The sequence below is a fragment of the Alligator sinensis genome, unplaced genomic scaffold (assembly GCF_000455745.1).
Source record: "Alligator sinensis unplaced genomic scaffold, ASM45574v1 scaffold1223_1, whole genome shotgun sequence".
Taxonomy (NCBI): Eukaryota; Metazoa; Chordata; order Crocodylia; family Alligatoridae; genus Alligator; species Alligator sinensis.
Genome location: NW_005842062.1, coordinates 1,703,276 through 1,725,541, shown reverse-complemented (window position 1 = coordinate 1,725,541; position 22,266 = coordinate 1,703,276). Strand labels below are relative to the sequence as shown.

Genomic DNA, 22,266 nt, shown 5'->3' with positions numbered 1-22,266 from the left:
CTAGTGAGATAAATTTTCCTAATATCCAATCTAAACCTCCCTTGCTGCAATGAGACCATTGCTCCTTGTTCTATCATCTCTCACCACTGAGAACAGTCTAGTTCCATCCTCTTTGGAACCACCCTTCAGGTAGTTAAAGATTGCTATCAAATCCCCTCTTAGTCTTCTCTTCTGCAGACTAAATAAACCCAGTTCCATCAGCCTTTCCTCATAAATCATGTGCCCCAGCCCCTGAAACATTTTTGTTGCCCCTCGCTGGACTCTCTCCAACTTGTCCACATCCTTTCTATAGTGGGGGGTCCAAAAGTGGACACAGTACTCCAGATATGGCCTCACCAGTGCAGACTACAGCAGAATAATTACTTCCCTTGATCTGTTGGCAACACTCCTACTAGTGCAGTGCAGTATGCTGTTAGCCTTCATGACAAGGGAACACTGCTGACTCATATCCATCTCATTTGTCTACTGTAACCCTCAAGTCCTTTTCTGCAGAGCTGCTGCCCAGTCATTCAGCCCCCAGCCCATACTGGTATATAGTGCAAGACTTTGTACTTGTCCTTATTGAACCTCATGAGATTTCTTTTGGCCCAATCCTCCAATTTGTCTAGGTCACTTTGAGTTCTAGCCCTACCCTCCAGCGTATCTACTACATTTCTGAGATGGTGTCATCCTCAACCTTCCTGAGGGTGCACTTTATGCCATCTTCCAGATCAGTGGTGATGCATAGGGGGTATATGGGGGTGCACATGCACCCCCTGAGAGCACTGGTGCACCCCCTGACAGCCAGCATTCCCCAGTTAGGCGACAGGCAGGGGGGCAGGAGAGAGCACTGGTGCCCCCCCTGAGAGTGCCGGCCAAGGAGTGGGGATGCCAGGGAACCGATCCCCACGGTCCCACTGTGGCTGATCGTGCTGACCGAGGGGTGGAGGTTCCCCTGTGGCTGATCATGCTAACCCGGAAGTGCCAGTGCAATTGGCCATGGGGGGACCCCTCCCCGGTTGCTGACTGGCTGCTAACTCAGGAGGCACCAGGAGTCACCAGTCGCCTGACTCAGGAAGCACCAGTCGCCCATGTTTCAGATCAACATTGAATAAGACCAGTTCCGGAACTCACCCCTGGGGCACTCCATTTTATACCATGAAACAACCTCATAAAAGTTAAAGCTATTGTAAGGTAAAGCACTGTTCCTAACAAAATGGATACAGAGAAATATCACTCTTTTCCAGCCCTTTCCAGACATACTAGACAAGTTGTTCTCAACCATTTTAGACTCAAGGCACTCCTTGTTTAACTCAAGGCACCCTACCACAACTTTTATGAATTGAGTAGAACCCCATTTCAAAAACTACATCTATTTATTATAAGCCATATCTCTTTGTAGAGGGCAGTAGAGGCCAGGCAGTGATCAGGAAGAGGCAGGCCTGAACCTGCATTTAACTCTTCACATCTGCTTATTTACTCATACCTTGAGACACCCTTCAAAAGATTTCATGGCACCCCAGGGTGCCATGGCACACTGGTTGAGAATTGCTATGCTACACACTTTGGTTTTTGGTTTCCAAATTATCCGGCTGATAATCTGGGATATCAGACATGTTTGCTTTTATAAGCAGATAATTATGTGCATTCTGACTGGTCCTCCTGTGTTTTGTTTTTTTTATAAAACAAAGACATAACTTCAAGTCTGCTCCTGTTGATTTTAATGAGTCCGGATTAACCCATGCTCTTTAGCACTTAAAAATACTGGAGAAGCCAGGTTCCAAAAGGGTGCCTCTGTTTCCAAAGAAAAGAAGCTCTACTACCTGAGACATATGGCAATATTGCTTGATAAACAGATGGGCACAATCTTTAACATACACCCTTGTTTTAATCTATTCTTTATTTTGAATATTCCATTTAATACTTACAGGAGAATAAGTGACTTGAGTCCATAGAAACTCAATGGAGAGATTCTACTGATCCTGTTATTTTCAATTATCCTATTATTCAGAACAAAGTATATATCAGCTTGATAAATACTAGGGTTTTAAATCGGACAGATGTTAAAAATAACTTCCCCAAACTAATATTCTTCAAATAACCCTTCAAACTACATGCAAAAATTGAATTACTATATCATAGCATCTCAAGGTAGAATATTCATCAAATGCACTATTTCCAATATAGTTTGAATGAGTATGTGAAAGATTTTTTTACCTAAAGAACATAAAGCAATTTTCTTGTCAGTTTTTTAAATAATTTGATTAGCATTTGGTCTCCAAATATATAATTCTTCCAAAGCAGCAGTATATCAAAATTAGACAATCTTTCAGTTGAAAACACAGTAAAAATTAGTCACAGAGTCATAAAACAGACATCTGTGTTATTAATTCCTTCAAATCTCAATGTTATTTTTTCCAAATGCCAGACATTAAATGGTATTTAATTTCCCTCTCTCTAGAAAGCAGTAATATTGTCAAAATGTCATATTATGAATGCTATCTCTTCTGTGGGATTTCAAACACTGTAAACAGGAAAAGGACTTCCCATGAAATTCTTATTTCTATCTTATTTATTTCATTACTTTTTTATAGTAAACAATTATTTATAGAAAAAGGTCAGAGTCTTTAATTAGAACAATTAAAGCCCGATGACCTGACTCTGTTTTCACCAAAGTCTAAAGGAATTGTTTCCCACCAGGAAGAGAAGTCCCTTAATAATTATGTGGGATAAAAAGACATGGCTCAAATTAAACAAAACCAAATGATGACAAATAAGAATGAAAATATTTCTGTGTTGCCTTAACTATATCTTGAAAAAAATGTATGCAAAAAAAGCAGTACATACAGCCACTGAAGTTTATTCAAATCTTCAAAGACACCAGGCTTTAAAAAGGTTATCTTGTTGTGACTCAGATACCTGAAACAAGACGAATAAACACAGCAAATAACAGAATGCCTAATCAGTGTCAGAGAAGTAAAAATGGGTCTTAAGATTGAGAAAGTCATTGTAATGCAGAAAGATATTTCTCAAAATGAAAATCCATTGTTAACAATGAAAACATTTACATTTTTGTGACTGTTCTCTCTTTCAGAAAGCTAGCATATGCCATGATATCAACCTGGTCTTCTGCATAGGCTGCACAATTGTTACGAACGAGAGTGGAAATACAGTCATTTGAAACTTTCTGGGTGATGATTACTTAGCATTTTCTATCTTTTTTTTAATGGCACTAGGCAAACCATTCTCCGTGCGTCAGAAGCATTTTGGGCTTTCTCCAGTTCCTACTGAACTGAAAAGGCAAAACTCCCTTGGATGTCAGTAGGAGCAAATTCAATGTTCAGTGTTGCCTAAGGCAATGCTGCATAGCTTTAGATATCAAAAGAAATTGAAAAAAGATAGACTAAAGAGTGCTGCAAAGTGGCTGGAGTAGAAAGACTTTATTTATTTGCATACTGCACACACTTGTATAGGACATGCTCCTTGTTTTATACACTAACTGGTTCAGAGTGGCATAAGCTTTCATAGGCAACAGCCCACTTTATCAGATTCTATCACTTATGAAAGCTTATGCCTCTCTGAACCAGACAGACGCTAAAGGTACCACCCTGCTATGCCTTCTGCCTGATTTCACACTAACACAACCAACTATCTCTTTCTCTCTTGTTATAGGAAGGCAGAATGAAGTAGAAAAAGATTTTTCCAGAGTCTTTCCTGCCAAGGTACTAGATTAGCTAGGGCTCAACCTTCCAGGTACATGGAGCAGGGATAGATTCTTATTGTCAGTGTCATTCCCCACTTCCCCTTGCTGTGTGACCAACACAGCTCATGCCAATTCAGCAGTGGCTGTGAGAGGGTTAAACCTGTAGCTGCACTGGCCCCACAGAGGGGATGGGGAGTGGGAGGGGAAGAGCAACTGATAGAAGTCTGCCCCTGCCCCTACTCCACGTGGCTGGGATGTTCAGGCCTGGTGGAGCCAGTAGTGAGCACAGCTCCCATCATCATTTCAGCACACTCAGTTCCTCCCTCCCTCCCCCTCCTACCATTCTGGCATGAAAATCAGTTTCCTTGAATGACATGCACACCAATTTTGGATGGCTATTTGTGGGGGGGGCAGGGGAATGTGCATTATATAAGTAAATACAGTAATAATGGTTTTTTTATCCAAATGTGCAGTGAAAAAAATATCAAAGACTAAGGATAACAATATATTAGGATTTTCCCTTTTAAACCATTTCAGTGAACAGGTTCAGTTTTTTTAATAAAAATAAAAGTATTTTTAAATTGCCCATTGCATCTGTTAGGGCGAAGAAAAAGGCAGTATATTTTCCCTACCTATATGATTAGTTCTTTCTAATAAAATAAGATGGTAAAGAGCTTCCAATGATCTCAAGTTAATATGGCAGCCTAGTATTTTTATTTACTCTTAATTTCTAGTAAGTTGATCAAGGAAGGCTGGAATTTAAAGTCAGTGGGGTTTACTCTTTTACTCTTGAAAGTATTAACAATTTTGAGGACATAGAGGCAGTACAAAATCTCTGAGGCATTTTTAGGGTCCATTGTTGCCAAAAGCTTTGAATAGGTCAAAATCTTCTGATGTCCTTATTCTCTAAATTAAATTTTGGAGTTCCTTATTTAGCACCTTTTGGAGTTACACAATAAATGAAAAATAAATATAGTTATTCCCAAAGCTGACTTTATTACACTTTCCTTCAGTACCGCGATGGTGATACTTACAGCTTTGTCAAGTTGTATAAACCCCTGAAAGCATGTTCTGATACATTTCTTATTCTATTATTCTGAAGATACCTATGAAGATATAATAATGTCAACAATTATATTGCTAAACATACAAAAGCAAGCACCCTGCCAAAAAAAAAGCAAAAAGAAAGAAGCCTACCCACTAAATTTAAAGGATATGTATTATTTGAAAACTTGTCATCAAGACTTTTATGTTTTAACTACCCTTACAAACTCCCCATACATTTATATTGAAAAGATTTGAAAGACCTATTCACAATTTTAAACAAATTGTTGAATCATTGGTAGTTAAAACCATACAAACCAACATCTGATTTGTCTTATACAGAGCACATCTGCATGTGCAATTAATGTGAAACAATAAACTCTGGTGCATATTGCACTGGAGTTCATTGCTCCTGGGTGTACCATTTGAACGTGTGCCTGGGACTTCAGCAAGTTGAAGCAGGTTGGAGCAGCCTCAACTGGCAGGGGTCTCAGGGGTCAGCCTGCCAGACTGTGGCTGCTCCTGCCTGGCTCAATGTGCTGCGGAGGTGCTGGCTCGGGCATGAGGGTGCTGTAGTGTGGGGCTAGCCGGCAGGCAGCTGAAGTACCCTCATGCCCTAGCCAATTGGGTCAGTGTGTCTACATGTGCTTTATTTACAAGTACTATCCTGCTGCAGAGTTTATTAGTTTCCTGTGGCCTAATAGGGCTGCACAGGTAGAAGCTGAGATGTTTACTGTGGAGCTAATAGGCAGCTCCTCTGTAAATATCTCATTTAGATATGCCCACAGATAATAAAAATACATGCATCCTGTCTCCTGTGTTAGACCCCAAGTATGACCTTCTGGATAAGATGTTAGGTTTGAAAACAATACTGTGTTTCTTTGTTCTGTAGAAGTCCTTTTTTGTCTTTGTTGTAAAAAGAAAATATATCTTCATTAAAATTAAGTAAAGGGCCAAATCTTGCTGGTCAAGTTAATGGCAGATTTGACAGTGACTAATAAATATAGGATTGGACTCTATAATATCTTGTCATTTTAACTGGACGCTCCCTTCTGAATCCTAAGTGAACGAAGGAAATTAAATTATGTAAAGAAATGTTTCATGTATGTATGTTTCTTTTAAATGGAAGGATCCCATTGTTTACAGAATTGTCTGAGTTGGTAAGGGTACTTAATTTTGTCAACACAAGATGGTGCTGCAGTACATCGGAATACTACATACAAGTTATAATTTCCCTGGGCTGTTCTTAGATCCTAAATTGTGTCTTGAACAGACAAAAGCAGAGCGCTTTTTTATACCTTGTATCTCAATTGTCTGTTATTTTTGCATCATTCAACTTCATTCAGGACTAGGGTTTCTTTAAATAAACATTACACATAAAATGCAAAAAATAATTCTATCAAAGATTTTTAATGTAAATTATAAGCCATTTTATGATAGGAGATTGCTGTGTAGTGATCATCACCAGTGGTTCAGAAATATATATATTCAGTTTCCTTTCATTTTTAAAATATATTTCGGTCTATTACATTTCTGTTTCTCTCTCTCTCTCTACACGCACATCCCATTTAATTATATATTCAGAAATATATATACAGAAATATATTAAATGTTCTCAGCTACATGAATGATTCTATTCATGGCAAGAAATGCTTTTAACTTTGCAAAATTTCATTTTACTGAGGAAAATTGATTCAGTTTCCTTTCATGTTTTTTGATATATTTCTGTCTATTACAAATTTAATTTCCTTAAAACATGATGAATGTTAAGATACACTTCTATATTAGTTTTCTAGTACAGAATAATCCAGATGATGAAAATTTAATATTCAGAAAGTGTTTAAATTGAATATCCAGAAGACTTCCCTATAAAAATGGAGAGATGCCAAATAAGGCCATATGAACAAAAATACATTACATTTTAACTAAAGGTAAGGCAAAATAAACTCTTTTGTATGAACAGGGATTTTTTAGTAAGCCAAAAATCTATTTATTACAGTTTGTAGTTGATTTCAGGTTCTAGTTTAAAGTACTTCCTTACAGATTTTTAAGGTCCTGATACTTCTTGAAAACATCAGTTGAAAGCTTTCGTAACAGATTATATTGAAGGGACCTGCAACAAAAATAAAACTAGTCAATACATGTATGAAATGGGCTAAGTTCAATGTCAGTGTAAGTCCATTGGTTTCATTTTGTCCTAATAAATTTACATAGTGTTTTACTTGGCAGAAATGTCTATAATTAAATCTTTCCAGGAAGGTGACTTTGTGTGTCTGTATGTTGTAAACTAAATGGAGAAGTGTTTTTACATTTTATTTTATTATTATGTATTCCCTCTTCGTCTGCCTCTGTGTTATATTAAATTAATTTATCATAAACCATAGTGTGACTCAATTTAGAAAAGTAGTATGAGGCATGAATTTAGCCCATTGTGTTTGGAAAAGAAGTGCTGATTAAGAAAGGTTATATTCACTTTTTTACTATTTCAAGGTTTGCATTTTCACTTGATTCTTAAAATCACTGTTAAGACAACCTCTTTAACTATGCAGTTATATCAGATGCACACCTATGTAGGCACAGAAATATGCATGGAAGCACAAGTTAATCTTACTAACCCAGACTCAGAATATTCTCCATGTACATTTGACAGAAATATATTTGTGGTTGGTCAAAAGGCTTCCATATGGAAATGCACAAATTTACCAGCGGAGATCTCAGATCAATGTTGTAGGATATTGATTTCCCCTTTCATAGGGTAAATGGACTCCTCATCTTTGATGGTGCGTGGTTTCCTTTGAAAGTCTGCTGCTGAATGTTTCTTCATCTGCCAGGAGGGTTACACTTAAGTGACATGTACTACTGGTACACATCCCTCCCTGGAGGTTAAGTGAACTTGCTCTATAACAAGGGTGACCATATGTCCCAGTTTAGCTGGGATAGTCCTGGATTTCAGAGGCTGGTCCCAGCTAGCTGTTGAGAATTATAATGGGCATCCCAGAAATGCAAGGGCACAGGATGCAGTCTGGCTGGGAATCAGAGCAGTGCAGAGCACTTTGCAGGTAGGCAGGCAGGCACTACTGCCTGTCTGTCATGCACACAGCCCTGCCTCTGCCGACTTGTAAGAGCAGGTGTGGGGTGGGGCAGGGGGAGAGAGAGAGGGAGAGGGAGGGGGTGTTCCAGATGTCCCAGATTTCTGAGACTTCCATATGGTCAGCCTATTTATAGCATTTCCATGCCCCTTGGACCTAGTGAATGGGAGATATAGTATTTATTCAAATCAATGCAGGGGGAAAAAACCTCACCTTAGATTTGAGTACTGGCTTGGGGCAGGTTCTAGTTTTAGCCCTGAGCCCAGGGCCAAAGCTGGAGCTGAACCATTGCCTTCCCTGGGATTGAGGGGGTAGGGGCTTATGCAGTGGGGTAAGAGACTCGCAGCATGGGGACCATGGGGGGAGGACTGGAAGTTGCACTGTGCAGTCTGCCCCACAACCCTTATTTTCAGCTCTGGGTCAGACTACTCTAGCTCTGACCTGGCTGGGTCCAGAGCTGCCATCATTGTTTCTGCCTGGCCAGACTGGGGCTGGGCCAGGGCCAGGGCTGCTGGTACTGACTTTCTGGGAGCTGGAGCACAGCTGCTGCAGAAGGTAAGTGGCAGGAAGAATAGGAGGGATGGAGGAGAGGGAGGGGGATAGACACTGGGGGGGGGGACACAGGCAGGTAGGGGCAGGCATAGCATGGCAGGGCAAGGGGCAAATTTATAATTTTTCATGAATTTTAATTTTTAATTATTGGGGGGTCATCTTGGATTTGGGCTAATATGGTAAATACCGGGGCATGTAGCTGTGGACCCAACTTTCATGTTGCTTTCTAAATAGAAAAATTAGCATGAACAGTATTTTTTCTAGGAGCAGTGTAAATTGGTCTCAGAGTAGACTTGGCTCCACCATTGCCTGGTCATGGAACACCATTAGTTTTTAAAGCAGTACTAGAGTTGGGACAGCTAGATACACTTGATAATGCTATGACTTGTATTAAAAGGCTGGAGCAGGACAATGGTTTGCTCTGCTAAATAATAAAAGCTGAGTGGGTGCTTGCAGGAAATGAGCTGAACTTGTCAGAAAAGAATTGTGGCCCGTACCTGCTCCAAATCTAGTTAATGGTGATCCCAGAGCTGCATCACCACAGTGTCTGTGTTGGTGTCCCCTCTTCACTGACAAATGACACTATAGCCAAACCCAAGACTTCAAAGGCCTGAGGACAAACTAAAACTCAAGAGATTTATTTTCACCTGTAATGCACACAGTATCTGCCTCCCAGTGCCCCTGTTTCCATGTGTCCATGAGAGGTGCCACTGAACAGAAGTTTCATGTTTCGAAATGAGCAAGAAACCCTATAGGAACATTCCCTAGATTGGTATGTTTGCTGCTATCCCCTGTTTGTTGTATGGAAAACCCTACCTCAGACTAAGTCAAGACCAGTACTCTGGAATGCCTGGATGACCTAGGTCAATTTACACTGTTGTACTGACTTCACAACTGGGGTGTCTACACGAGATGCTAACTGTGCAGTGGCCTAATTCTATTGTGCAGTAGCGTGCAGGGCAAAACCCACGCTAATATGCTACTGCACAGTTGTATTATGTTACTGCGCAGTTAGCATCACTGAAAAGCTGTGTGCTGGTGCTACTGTGCAGTAGTGTCAGTTACTGCACATTGATTTAGTACTTGGTTATCCAAGTACTAAACTTAATGTGCAGTAACTATGGTGCATTAATGAATGTGTAGATGCACCCAGGAGGCAGTGAGTAAGTCCTTCTAGCCTTTATTCATACAGGTAAATCCATTAATTTCAATTTGTTTGTTGGTGTCTACAGGACTATTGGACTAAGTCTTACAGGATAAAGATAAGGTCCTGGTTTTGTGCAGAAGAATCTGTTGTGCAGTTCTTAAAACTGGTGAAATTGTACTCATCCAAGATAACCATAAATTATAGTTGACATAACTGAATAGTGTTGTAAGGCCAGATCCAGACTGATTACTTAGGTACCTCCATGTAGGTGTTACAATGCCTAAAAATGCCTGGGATCCCCAGAGGCAAGAGGGAGATTTAGCATGCCTATACCACAGATGCAACATGCAAATGGGATCTGGCCTTTACCTTATGTTTTATGCAGGAAAATCTACACTTTAATTTCACTCTGAAAGACTTCAATACAGAAAGATACTGGACTTTCATAAACATCAGTTAAGCCAAGTGTCTATAATTGCAAGGCTATAATTATGAGAGGCTCTGCAGAGTTGATATTCAAGTCTGTATAGATCAAGAAGCTGCTTGTTCTGCTCTACTTACATCATAGTCACATTTGAAGAGACTGAAGGGACAACGCGTAAATTGGCACCATTACAGTCAAGCTCTAGCCCTTGGCATGAACATTGTACTGGCACAGATTCGACCACTGAATGAAGAGGAGAATGTGGTGATGGCAATAGGTGGGATGATGTGATAGAGAAAGAAGAGAAAGGTTAGAGAATGATAATATTTAGCACAATGACATTTCATAGCACGCTGAACAAAAGTGGCTAATGTTTTAACTCAAAGTACTCAAGTACACACTTGAATTAGATCTAGTAGGACTGGTTAATATACATTTGTCTAGATAATTACAAAATCTGCATGGGCTTCTGAACTGGATATCATGGCCTGATGTGACAGTGCTTTATCTGACTGGTCTCCTATTTCTATTTCTGAATAGAGCAGTGCATTCCCACACCCCTCTATCCAGGTGCTGTCACATAAGTTTTTGCTTTTTTTCTGATGCATATTTGTCAGTATAAACAAAAGTAGCAAAATACGTTCATGAATATTTAATTTATTTAAAAGAGTGTCTTGAGATGAGGGAAATAGGATAAAAGATTCAAAGATTGAAGTTCATGATTAACTTCACAGCAACATGGAGGGGAAAAGTCTGTCCTTAGACTTGACCTCATTTATTTTGCTTTCATAACTCACATACTGTACCAAAGATAATGACACAGTTAAAAAAATTAGTTCTTGGTTGCTATTTACATTATATTCAGGTGGAAGAGATGGAAGAGTGAAATTGTCCTGGAAATTTAGAGCAAAGTATAAATTTTGGGGAAAAAATAAAATTGTAGGGCACCCAGGACCAAAACATTATACTGGTAGGTATTATTACAAGTGCAAAAAGTAGTGTATGACTGTGTGCCTACATTCACTTTATGCATTAATATTAAAAAACAACTTATATACATAAATGGAATTGTGTAACATTTTTATGCAGATGTGTGTGCACATTTTTCATGCACCCCATTTGAGAGCAAAAATATTAGCTCTCAAAATTCTACTGTTAGTTTAACCAAAATACTATACAACACTACAAGATGGATTAACATTCAGTGGTGTTTTAGCAATGTAGCTATTTATATACAATATAAAATAGTATACAATATAAAATATTGGATGGAAAAAGCAAAACAAAGCAGTGCATGCTATGGAGGTTTAGCACATTTGTGCACCAGATGGAAAGCCAAATTCAGACCAAATATATTTATTTGGCTTTCCCTGACCCCAAAATTGATCACAAAATACATCTGCCTTGAAGCTGCAAACCTGGGAACCTCTCAAGTGAGATTTAATATGTTGGTCAATTTCACTGCTCCTATTATCTGTGAAACTGACAAGAATGTCAGTTGTACTGGGCAGCTGCAGGATGCAGGGAGTTCTTGGTTTACTGTACATTCAGAAAAAACTGGTTTTAATCTCAATTAAAATCCAGATTAAAAAATTCTGAACATTTCTGCAAAATGGAAACCTGATTTTCAGCCAGTTCTAAGCATTATACAAGCTACCTGCAGTCGGGTAAAAAGCAAAAAACAAAATGATGAGCAATGGATTTATTTAGCTCAGGACATGTAGTGACCATTACTAAGAATTTAGAGCAAGATTTTTAAAGGCACTGCTCTAATCAGTATTCTGACACTCAGGCGACTTAGAACTTATGTTCTGTTTTCAAAAATGTCCTAACAATTTCCTTGAGAAGTGACTTGGGCTTCTAAGTGCCACAGTTACTTCTTAAAAATGAGACAATGGTGATAGGAGCAATGTCTACTCACCTTTAAATATCTGGATCTTACTATTTAATGGGTTATGTTCCTATAGTAGGAACACCTATAGAAATTGGCTCATAAGAAAGCAATAGGCCTCAATGAGAACTCCAGTAAAACTATAAATATGAGCTTCAAAATCTAGGTCAGAATTTTTGGTGTTAGATATAGTATAGCAAACTGCTAATCACAGCTCAGTTGGAAATTTATATATGTCTCCTGTCATAGCTAAATACCTTACTCATTTTGAACGAAGCCTACACCATTTGGGTTTCTTCTTCTCCCAAGTACACTTTTAACTTGTTTGATGAATGGTTATTGTGGGAAAACTAGATCAAAGAATTTTTTCCCCATTTTTTTTCTTGAAAGATGCACAGCTTATGGTCATTCCAATTTGTGAATCATATATAGTTATCTCATAAATGGTTTAGCTTTGATGTTTCCCATAGAGAAAATATTTATTTTTTCTACTGATTTACTTCTCCTAAGCTTGCTGTCAGTATAAATGGAATTGAAATTTGTACAAATGCATTAAAACATATGCAATTGTCATTCTGTCTCAATATAAATTAAATAACATGAAATGAATTGAGATTTATTGTAAACAAATTGCAATGCATTGCTTTCTGGGAACTCACAGTAGCAATATCTTACTACTTACAGCATGCAGATGTCTTTGTTTTGAATGAATATGGGGAATTCTTTTCACTGTACTTGGCATAATATTTATCAAGTTGTTGAGACCATCCATTATTGTCACCTAATAAAAAAATCAGATAACATTAAAAAAACATTCAAAACCTTAAACAAAGAACATCACTAAATTCAGTTACATAATCCTTTGCTTAGATTCCTCATGTTTCCTTCAGTAACATCAGCTTTCAGGAATTAACATCTATAAAGGTGGTCAGGGAAGATTCTAAGATTTGAAGTCGACTTGCCACATGCATGTACAAGTTGCTTGTTCCTCACAGAATTCCAGAATTTTGCTGTGAGAGTTGACAAAAAAGTTCTAAATCCATAGAATTATTCTTACAATACTAAAAATGAAAGGTAAGAGGGCATGTCTACACGTTTATTTATGTGCTGTAGTTACTGCTCATTAAGTTCAGTACCTGTTACTAACTAAATGCACAGTAACCAGTGCTACTGTACAGTAGCACCGTCACATGCCTTTTAAGTTATGCTAATGCTCAGTAGACTAATTCTACTGAGCATAAGCACAATAGCATGGCTTTTGCCGTGATGCACTAATGTCCAGTAGAATTAGTCTACTGTGCATTTAGCATATTGTGTAGACGTGCCCAGTGAGACTTATAAGCTTCATCTTGGGAGTACAAGTTTGTCCCTCAACTGTATTTTCTTAAGTGCTTTGGATAGATTAATCTCAATTACTTGATGGGAGTTTCACCATTTGAATGACTGTTTCCAAATATAACAGACTGCATGGTGAGAAAATGTTTTTGACATCTAGCTTTTGCTAAGTGTCTAGGTTAAAGATAAAGGAACAGTAAGTTGGGGAGAAAATAATGATACACCATATTTACATCAACAAATAAAACCTAAATTAACCACACATTTCATTAAATAAAGCAATAATACTAATCTTTGTAATTGGTAAATTTATACAGATAAGATGAAGTATAGCAGGTCAAGGCAATAAAAAAAACCCCTCTTATAATTTCTTTTAGCATATACTGACTTCCAAAATGGTGATACCATGGATTTGGTACAGCACTATTTCTTTGTGTAACCCTGTTACTATTGTATCAGTGTGACAACTTGTGGGCACATCTACATGTGCGCAATTACTGTGCAGTAACCAAAATTACTGCATTGTATGGGCGCACATCTACACATGCATGCCCATACTGCACAGTAAATATGGTGATTTATGCCAACTTGAGTGTAAATTTGATACCTGCATCACACAGGTATCAAATTTATGCCCAATTAGTTACTGTGCAGTGATGTACATGTAAACACCTTACTGAGTAGAAACAGTGTGTGTGTATGCTGATTTGGGACTAAAGTTAGTCCCAAATCAATCCACATAGGATTAATGCACTTTAGCACCTGCATGTGTAGAAACTGGCCTATTCCCACTTACTGTGCAGTAATTTACTGTGCAGTAAATTTAAACAGGTATAAATACATGTGTAGACACACCCTATGGTGCTTATTTGCATACTGCCATTGATATGTAAGGTTGGAATATGGGGATTGTGTCTCTTATCTGCATACCCTCCATCGGTATGCATGGATGAGGGAGTGAAAAGCTATGCTGTGTTTGTTTTCACTGTGATAATGTATTTTAACTGCCTTTACTATTTTGAATATAACAAGCGGGGGAAGCCAGGTTTTTGTGCACTGGCCCTGCCTTCTAAGATTGTAAAGTTATTAAGGGGACTGATACTGTATGAGAAAGTTGAGTAAACGCAGCTGAGGAGTCAGTGCTCACCCTAACTTTTGTGAGAGTCTAAGGTAAAGGGATCCCCAGGTCAGGAATCACGAAGGCAGGGAGAGGCTTTCTTAGGGGAATGGTATTGCATCTCTCAAGTATATATGAACCTCCCAGTCAAGAACTGTGTCAGAATGGGAGTGAGTGAGCTGCAAGGGTACTACAAGAAGATACAAGAAGATAATGGGGAGAAGACAGAGGATGACATGTGGAAGAGAAAATACTGGCATAAACTGTTCAGAGGTGGGACCACTAGAAAGAATGGTGATGATGATGACGACAATGATAAGTGAAAGGACTGGGGAAACAGGTGGGGGAGTTAAGAAAGGGTGGGGGGCCAGATGAAAAAGGGCACTGTGGTAGTCTTCTGTGTGATTGTGACAGGTAAAGGAGATGGTGACGGGCATGCGGGTGAGTGGTTACAACTATTGTAATGGGGATGATGATGGTTTAACTGTAGTTATGTGTCGTGGACTGTCAAGTACACCAGATGGGTCATGAAACAGAACTGTAAAGGTATAGGAAAATATGTATATATATAGTTATTCACATATATAAATATATATATATTTGCAAAAAAAAAAAAGTATTATGTCTCACCATCACAACCATAAAGAGATAAGTGTTGATGATGTACAAGTCCTTTTAGTGGGTTCTGTCTGAACCTGCTACCCACTTGGTCCTAAAGAACTAAAATCCTTAGGGTATTTGCAGGTAGCTGCCAGACCCCAAAGAGCTGAGATTGCATTTAAAAGAGCTGTATTGCCTCTGTAACCAGAAGAGGAGTAGCACCCCTCAACATTACCAAAGGATCCCTAGCAACAGTGAGGAGCAGTGGTGAAGAGTAGTGCCCCAGCAGTAGTGAGGTAAGGAAAACCTTGGGCTAAGAGAAACACTAGCTCTATTGACTGAGAGAGAACTCTGAACCTGTTGACTGTGCTGAACTCTTAATAGTGGGTTGACGTGGGCTACTGATTATTAAGGAGTTCTTAAATCTGTTTGTCATCTCATCTCCCTTTCCCTCATTAATAAGCCCTCGTATCATTTGATATTGCTAGTGAGTGGGGAAGTTTTTCATTTTGCAACATCCAGACAGAACTTATTTCTCAGGTTTCTGGGTGGAGACTTAAGCTAAGATAATCAATTTATATTGTTACTGCCTGGCAGAAGGGTTACATTTGGGAGATTTTCACATGCAGTTGTAAATATTTCTATAGTCAAATCAAAATCTGGTAAATAAGACTCCCTCCTTAAAGTTTTGATGCAGTTTTGAATTTAAGAATAATGCTAACCTCTCCTTAGGTTTGTCAAACATTTTTCAACATTTTTGGGGCCTAACATTTTTCAAATGGATAAAATTTGGACCAGAGTCATCAGTGTGATGTCATTAGTCATTTAATGGCAGCTACTAATGAGCTATGGAAAAATGCTAAGGGCAACAGAATTTTGACTTATTTTATAACTGTTGTTTTTTCACTGTCAAACATGTTTATAGCGTGAGATTTAAGATGACATGTTCACCAAATGTTTCATTTTAACTGTCCTAAATCCCCAGGAACTGTCATTCTTCCTCCTGAATTTTAGGATTAAGACAGTACCGAGAGGGCATGTCTACATGAGGCACGTTAATGCACATTAGCCTAATTTAATGTGCATTATGGGTGTGCATCAACACATGTGCGCACCCTTAATGCGCACTAAAAATGGTGAAATTAGGCTAATCTTGTCTAAATTTGATACCTACAAATGCAGGTATCAAATTTAGGTGCGATTAAAGTGCATTAATGCATGTATAGACATGACGCAGCACTAACTTTAGTGCCGGGTCTGTCAGCACATGGCAGGGCTGCAGGGACTTGGCACTAACATTAGTGCCAAGTCACTGTACATGTAGACACCTGCCAAAAATTGCTTAATGTGCATTAACACAATAAATTAAGTAATGCTTAAATACACATGTTGACGTGCCTAGTCCTATTCATTGTGGATGCATTTGATGAAACTTTATATCCAAGAGGCCATAACCACATGCCATCTCTGTAATACTGATTAAAGGAAAAGAAACCAAAAGTAGAATATACTTATTGATCTGCAATTCCTCTTTCAAGTATGCAGGCTCATCCATTTAAAAAAAAAAAAACTTTTTCAAACTTTACAATGTAGTACCAGCAGGTGAAGCTGGTCATAGGACTGACTGCCTCTCTTACACCTGTACTAACTCCATGACCTGAGATAAATAACTATAAGTCCTGCATAATAAGAATAAAAAAATATCAGCTAGCTCGAGGCAGGCTAACTATATCTTTTAGCTACTTATTCACTTACTACACCTAAATGGAAAAGAAGACATTAAGACAAAGCAGGATTCCAAAATGAGAGAATCCCTGGGTTTCTTCCTCTTTCTCTTTAGGAATGATCCTTAAAGGGAAAAAGGAAGACTTGAGATATTTCTTCTCCATTTGTAATTTACTGCAAATTACATGACGTCATGGATTATGTCTCGTGGAGCAACACATATCTTATTTTGAGAACAAAAAGTTACATGCAGGAAAAAGTTACATGCAGGTAAGTAAATTTTACCATTCTGCCTGGTACTCTTTTTATGCAATCAGGGCATGGGCAATCTGAGAGCTGGTAAATATAATATATTTGTGTTGTGTAGTCTGCAGACCACAGCAGCAAGTAGTTTACATGGGATCCAGCTGCCCCTTTCAGACAATTGGATGGCAAACTGATTTAATCAGTCTGACACCCACCCCAATCAATCAGACAAGGTAGGGTGGACTATCAGAGCTCATAATAGCCCCGTGATAATAGCCCATTAGCAATATTGTCAGGTCAGATCATAAAGGTTTGCCCAATCAACTTCAAAACAAGCTTTCAAAGCAAGCTTCAGGGAGACTGAGGAGGGTTGATGGATTGCAAACTTACATGTATGTTTTAAATTTTGATCATTCCACAAAAGTTAAATTGTACAATGGCTATTATATACTGCAAACTGTCCATCACACGTGTTGAAAATAAATGGGTTGCTATTTCATGCTTTTTAGCTAAATGAAAGCTTTAACTTTGTATTACACTTCCCTCACACTAATCAGACATGCTTTCCTACCTGCAAATACTAGACATTCTGCTAATTTATTTCAGCATATACACTGGTCATCATTATTGCCTTTAGGCCACAATGCTTCTGTCACCATGTTTGCATTGAAACAATGAAGCATGTTATAGAACAAAGCAAAATCTTTGCCGCCAGTCCGTAGCCTCCTTAGAAACCTAACAAACTTGCAAACTGGTTACCCAATTTGTTCCTGTGTTTGGATTTCTCTATGCTTATCTGAGAATATACTTAGTCCATACTGGCATTGTTTACAGGCACTAATAGCATGGAGAATTTAAAAAGTGTTAACCCCTTAAAACACTATTTACCACTAATGTCTTAGAAGTGATTTATACACATTTCCAGAACACTTCTGTATTTTTTGTACTTTCATCAATAACTGATGAATATTGAGAGTCTCTGACATCTCTGGGCTGCAGGATTCAAAACTATTTTTTTTAAATCAGTGCTATATATTTTGTACAAGAGAGCTTCAAATCCTTCCAAAGATGACTCAAAAGGCTCTCAGAAGATTGACAGAATTAGCTGCTTTGGGACAAGGGACATAACTGTCCTGTTTAAGCTCTATTTGGTACTGTACATAGGTATGCAACATTGTGATGGAGTAAATCCAAGACTTAAGCAAATGGATAATAAAGGTTGTGCATGTTTAAGCTTATCAGTTGAATGAAGCTGGCCTGGTGTATATGAAATTTAGGTGGTATTTTCAGGCTGCTTTGCTGTCATTTCCTATGACTGCTTTAATTAAAATCTTTTAGGTTCTTCCCTTGCTCTCAATACTCTTTGTCACATTTTGCTTGTTTTTTTGGAGACCTTTTAGGAATAGAAATAGTCTCAGCTTCTGATAAATTACAGCCAAAGGCACAATAAAAACTCTGATAATTGTGAATAGAAAAGTCATCCAGCAGCCAGTGGCAAACACAGAGAAAATGGCAGTCCCAGACAATGCCAACATAGAGAATGTTATCCCCTGGGCAAGTTCTGAATTTGAGCTCCTCTCTGTACAGGGTGCTCAAATGCCTCTTTTTGGCTCTTAAACTTGTGGCCATTTTCATTTTAGTTCTGCACTTTAATTAAGATTCTCTGGGGAAAAAAAAAAAGCCCAACCCTACTTATAATGCACAAACTTTTAAGCTGTATTGAAGGGACTTTGTGGTGTTCTGCTTCTGAAGGCCAGATAGTGGATACACTGTTATCCCATTTTAAAGTATTTGGGAATCTTTTTTCCAAATGGCAATGGTTTTACAAAAGGCCAGCACAGTTACATGTTAGTTTTTGGAGAAAAGAATGAGAGAGAATGTTTATGCAAGGGTGGATTCAGAAGGATACAGGAGTGAGCTATGTACTTTCTCAGAGCTCACTGCCTGGTTGGCTTGGGTTTTTGATGATCAGCATGAGCTCTGGCCAGAGCCCAAGTGGCCCACTGCTTTTTGCCCTCTCCCTTTTACTTTCTCTTCTGTCCCCTCCTTCCGCCCCACATTCAGTGGCAGGGGAAAGGAGGATGAATGGCAGCAACATTCACTTCCTGGTTTCCAGAGTCACACAGCCAAAGCTTGTACTGTCAGTTAGTGAGCTCATAGGCTAGGGACAGAAATTACTCACAAACCAGTTTAAGTGGTCAGAAACAGGTTTAAACCTCTAACAGAACAGAAGTTCAGTGCACTTAAACCACTTACAAAATGGCTGAAACCAGTTGAAGATAAACCTGGTTGGATGTAGTATCAGACTTAACTGATTTAGGTCAAACCAGTTTATGGAACGTCTGTCCCAGACCATAGAGCTTCCTCAGTGTATGGAACTCCAGAGCCCATGCTGATCAGTTAGTGAGCTCACAGCAAACTGTGTGTGCATGGCATGCCTAAAGAAGGTGTCACCAGCCCCTCTTTTGGATGAATCTACTGCTTCCTCTGTACTAAGAAAGACCAGGGAATAGTGTACTATGGAATGATGGTCCACCAGAGAGTGCAAAGAGAGTTTGTGCAGCCTTAGGAGGGAGCTTTGTATATTGGTGTCATCATAAAAGAGAATGGATACTGAAGTGGGTTGCCTAGTCTGCTGGCTTTTGCAGGCAGATTTTGCTCCCTGAAGAGTTCCTCAGCCAGTCCTTCCAAATAAATCACATTCTTAATGTAACAAACAAGCAAATGAGTAAACAAACAAAACCAAACCCTTTGTCCCTGGTCCTGGACACTAGGAGGGGAGCCCTTCAGTTTGGGTTCAGCACAGAAGCCTATCCCCTCCTTATAACAAACTGTTCTGCTCACACTTTGCTTCCTCCCCCTTTGCTTATTCTGGGAACTTTTGAAAGCTAGTAGCGGAGCACTTTCTGTCAGTCTGAATCCTCTGCAGCTGGGCTCTCTTAACAGGGCTGATTCACTCATCTTAAAGGGACAGACAACTCTATTATGGATACAGTCCTAGATAGGCAGTAGGTCAAATGGGATACCACACATATTGGGCACAGACAGAAGTGACAGTTTTAACTGATTTGGTCACAGAAAGCAGTCTATAGCCATGACTAAACACTAGTGCACAGCAGCAGACAGCTTAAAAATAGCCAGTTGAGTGAAAGGCTGACTCCTCATTGCACAAGAGGTCCGATGAAGACATTTCAAAATACAGCATCTTCTGTAACTTCTGCCTATGCTGCCTGCTAGACTTGAGCTGTTTTCAGAACGGGAGAGGGGAAAGGGAGCAGAGAGAGTTCAGTCTGGGGTTTTTTTTAGCTTCTGCTGGAGAGTGGGGCAGGTGTATTGGAGCCCCCTGAGGTGGGGGGGGTCAAATTCACCCACCCCCACACTCCACAGCCAGCTGGGGAACCCCTAGAATGAACTCCCTCTGCTCCCTTTTGCCCCTTGCATTCTGACACAGGGACAGGATGGAAGAGAGGAGGGGCCATTGCTAGGGGAAACTGGCTGCAGGCTTCAGCCAGCAGCTAGATTCCCCTCCCCCCTGGAACCAACAGTGAACTTCTGTTTGTTCCAAGGGATTGCTGCAGTTCAGAATGCTTCCTGCAAAGGGTTCTCATTTACAGTGTGAGGCTGCTTGTCTAGCTGCACCCATTACTTTGCATTAGGACAGCCCTGATTTCCTGTACTTCCTCATGTCAATGACATGGAAATACTGTTTTTTTCTCAGGGTCCCCATCTTTCACAAGGAGAACAAAGATATGAATACTGAAATACAATAAATCAGTTATCCAAACTTTTCTGAACTTTCAAAATCATTGTGTCTTAGTTTCATTTAAGTTTTGGGCTGAAGATTGGGATAGTTTTATTTTATCCAAACTGATTCCCTCAGTCAGAAGTGCTCACCCTGGATAACCAACTGTATTTAGTATGAGTACTCAGTCAGCCACAAAATGCCTGAGATGTCATTTAAAGTTTATGTTAGGATTCTGACCTTTTTATACACTGTTGACATGAGGTTCTTCAAGCATTTCCAGAAATGATTAGCTGTAGTACTGGCCCTGTGATCTCATACACTCCTAAGACTAGAGCCTAGATGAGAGAGGAGCCAATTTCCTGAGACAATTCTGAAATCGATTCAGTTGGTTTTACTTCTGGCCACATGAGATTTTGAGAAAAACAGGATTAGCACATCTTCCAACTCTGAGAAACCATAGAAAAGTAGAGTTGCAAGGGACCTCCAGAAGTCAGTCTAACTCCCTGCCTGAAGTAGGATCGTCCCTATCCAAACCACCCCCCAAGGACATGGAATAAAGGAAATGAATAACTAATTTAACTTCTTATCAAGGAATGACCAGAAATCTTCAGTCAGCTCAGTCTAGTTTCTACTGTGCTGATTATCATTTTTGCATCAGTGCAAGTGAATGAGGATGCTAACCCTGAGACCTGAGATCTATGCTATAGATCTGAGTATGTGCATTTTATCTCTTTGTCCCAGTTAGAAAATACTTAATAAACTGCTCAGAATTGAACTTACAAAATATACTTCATATATAAAATCTTCTCTTCATGCCACCTCTTGATAGGCATCTATGTACAGAATCAATACTTAGTTATTGTAGCTGATAGCTGTGCCTGAAGATCTAAGTGTCAAGATGATCTTGTGTTGGTCATGCTCTAAAACAGCATTTCTCAACCCGTGGGTCATGACCCAAAAATGGGTTGAAATAATATATGAACGGGTCATGAACAAACCTTAAAATGCATCAACATACTTTAGAAATGGATTCTCCTTTAAAGGTGAAAAACATGGGAAGCCATGGCTTTTCCCTTGCAGGCTATCTGAGTTCTAGCTTGCAAGGGCCTGGTTGGTGCCCCCTGTGTGCCACCCCCACCTGTCCCACACACCCACCCCCTGCCCCACACACTGGGAGGGGCTTGGGGGTGGGGGGCAGCAGGTCAGGAGTGAGAGGCACTGGGTCAGGACTGGCCATCAATATTTACAAATGGGTCATGGTCCAAATAAGGTTGAAATCCACTGCTCTGAAACATTCCTGCCTGACATTTATTTCCATACATTTTCTACTAATGTTAAGAAATAAGAGCACAATCATAGGTGCTCCATTTATAGCTTTCCACCATTGACAGACAAAGATAAATTCTAATAATTTAGTGCCTGAACCTATGGCATTTTTTATATGGTGAAATTCCCATTGATTTCAATGGGAGCGGGATTTTGATTTCTGACTTTAATGGAGCTATGTTTATAAGAATAGCTAGATCAGGGTCTTTGACTGGACAAAGTGAGGTCTGATCTAGAAAATTTTCACTGGTTTTACTAAACTGACTTTCAACCAATCAGAGCAAACCCAAAATTTAGATGTACTTAAATATGTCCAACACTCACTCAGATCAGCATAGCTAAA

General features: G+C 39.3%; 1 protein-coding gene across 1 annotated transcript in view; it reads right to left on the bottom strand.

The window, feature by feature from the left end:
* RXFP1 (relaxin family peptide receptor 1) overlaps window positions 1-10,143 on the bottom strand; it is a 41,675-nt gene extending 31,532 nt beyond the window's left edge. The window contains exons 1-5 of the mRNA XM_025203601.1: window positions 10,076-10,143; window positions 6,768-6,839; window positions 4,717-4,788; window positions 2,827-2,898; window positions 1,908-1,979 (exon numbers count right to left, since the gene is read on the bottom strand). Coding sequence (XP_025059386.1) covers window positions 1,908-1,979; window positions 2,827-2,898; window positions 4,717-4,788; window positions 6,768-6,839; window positions 10,076-10,080 — 293 coding nt within the window. The 5' untranslated portion in view covers window positions 10,081-10,143. The remainder of the gene's footprint in view (window positions 1-1,907; window positions 1,980-2,826; window positions 2,899-4,716; window positions 4,789-6,767; window positions 6,840-10,075) is intronic.
* Between the last annotated feature and the right edge of the window lie 12,123 nt (window positions 10,144-22,266).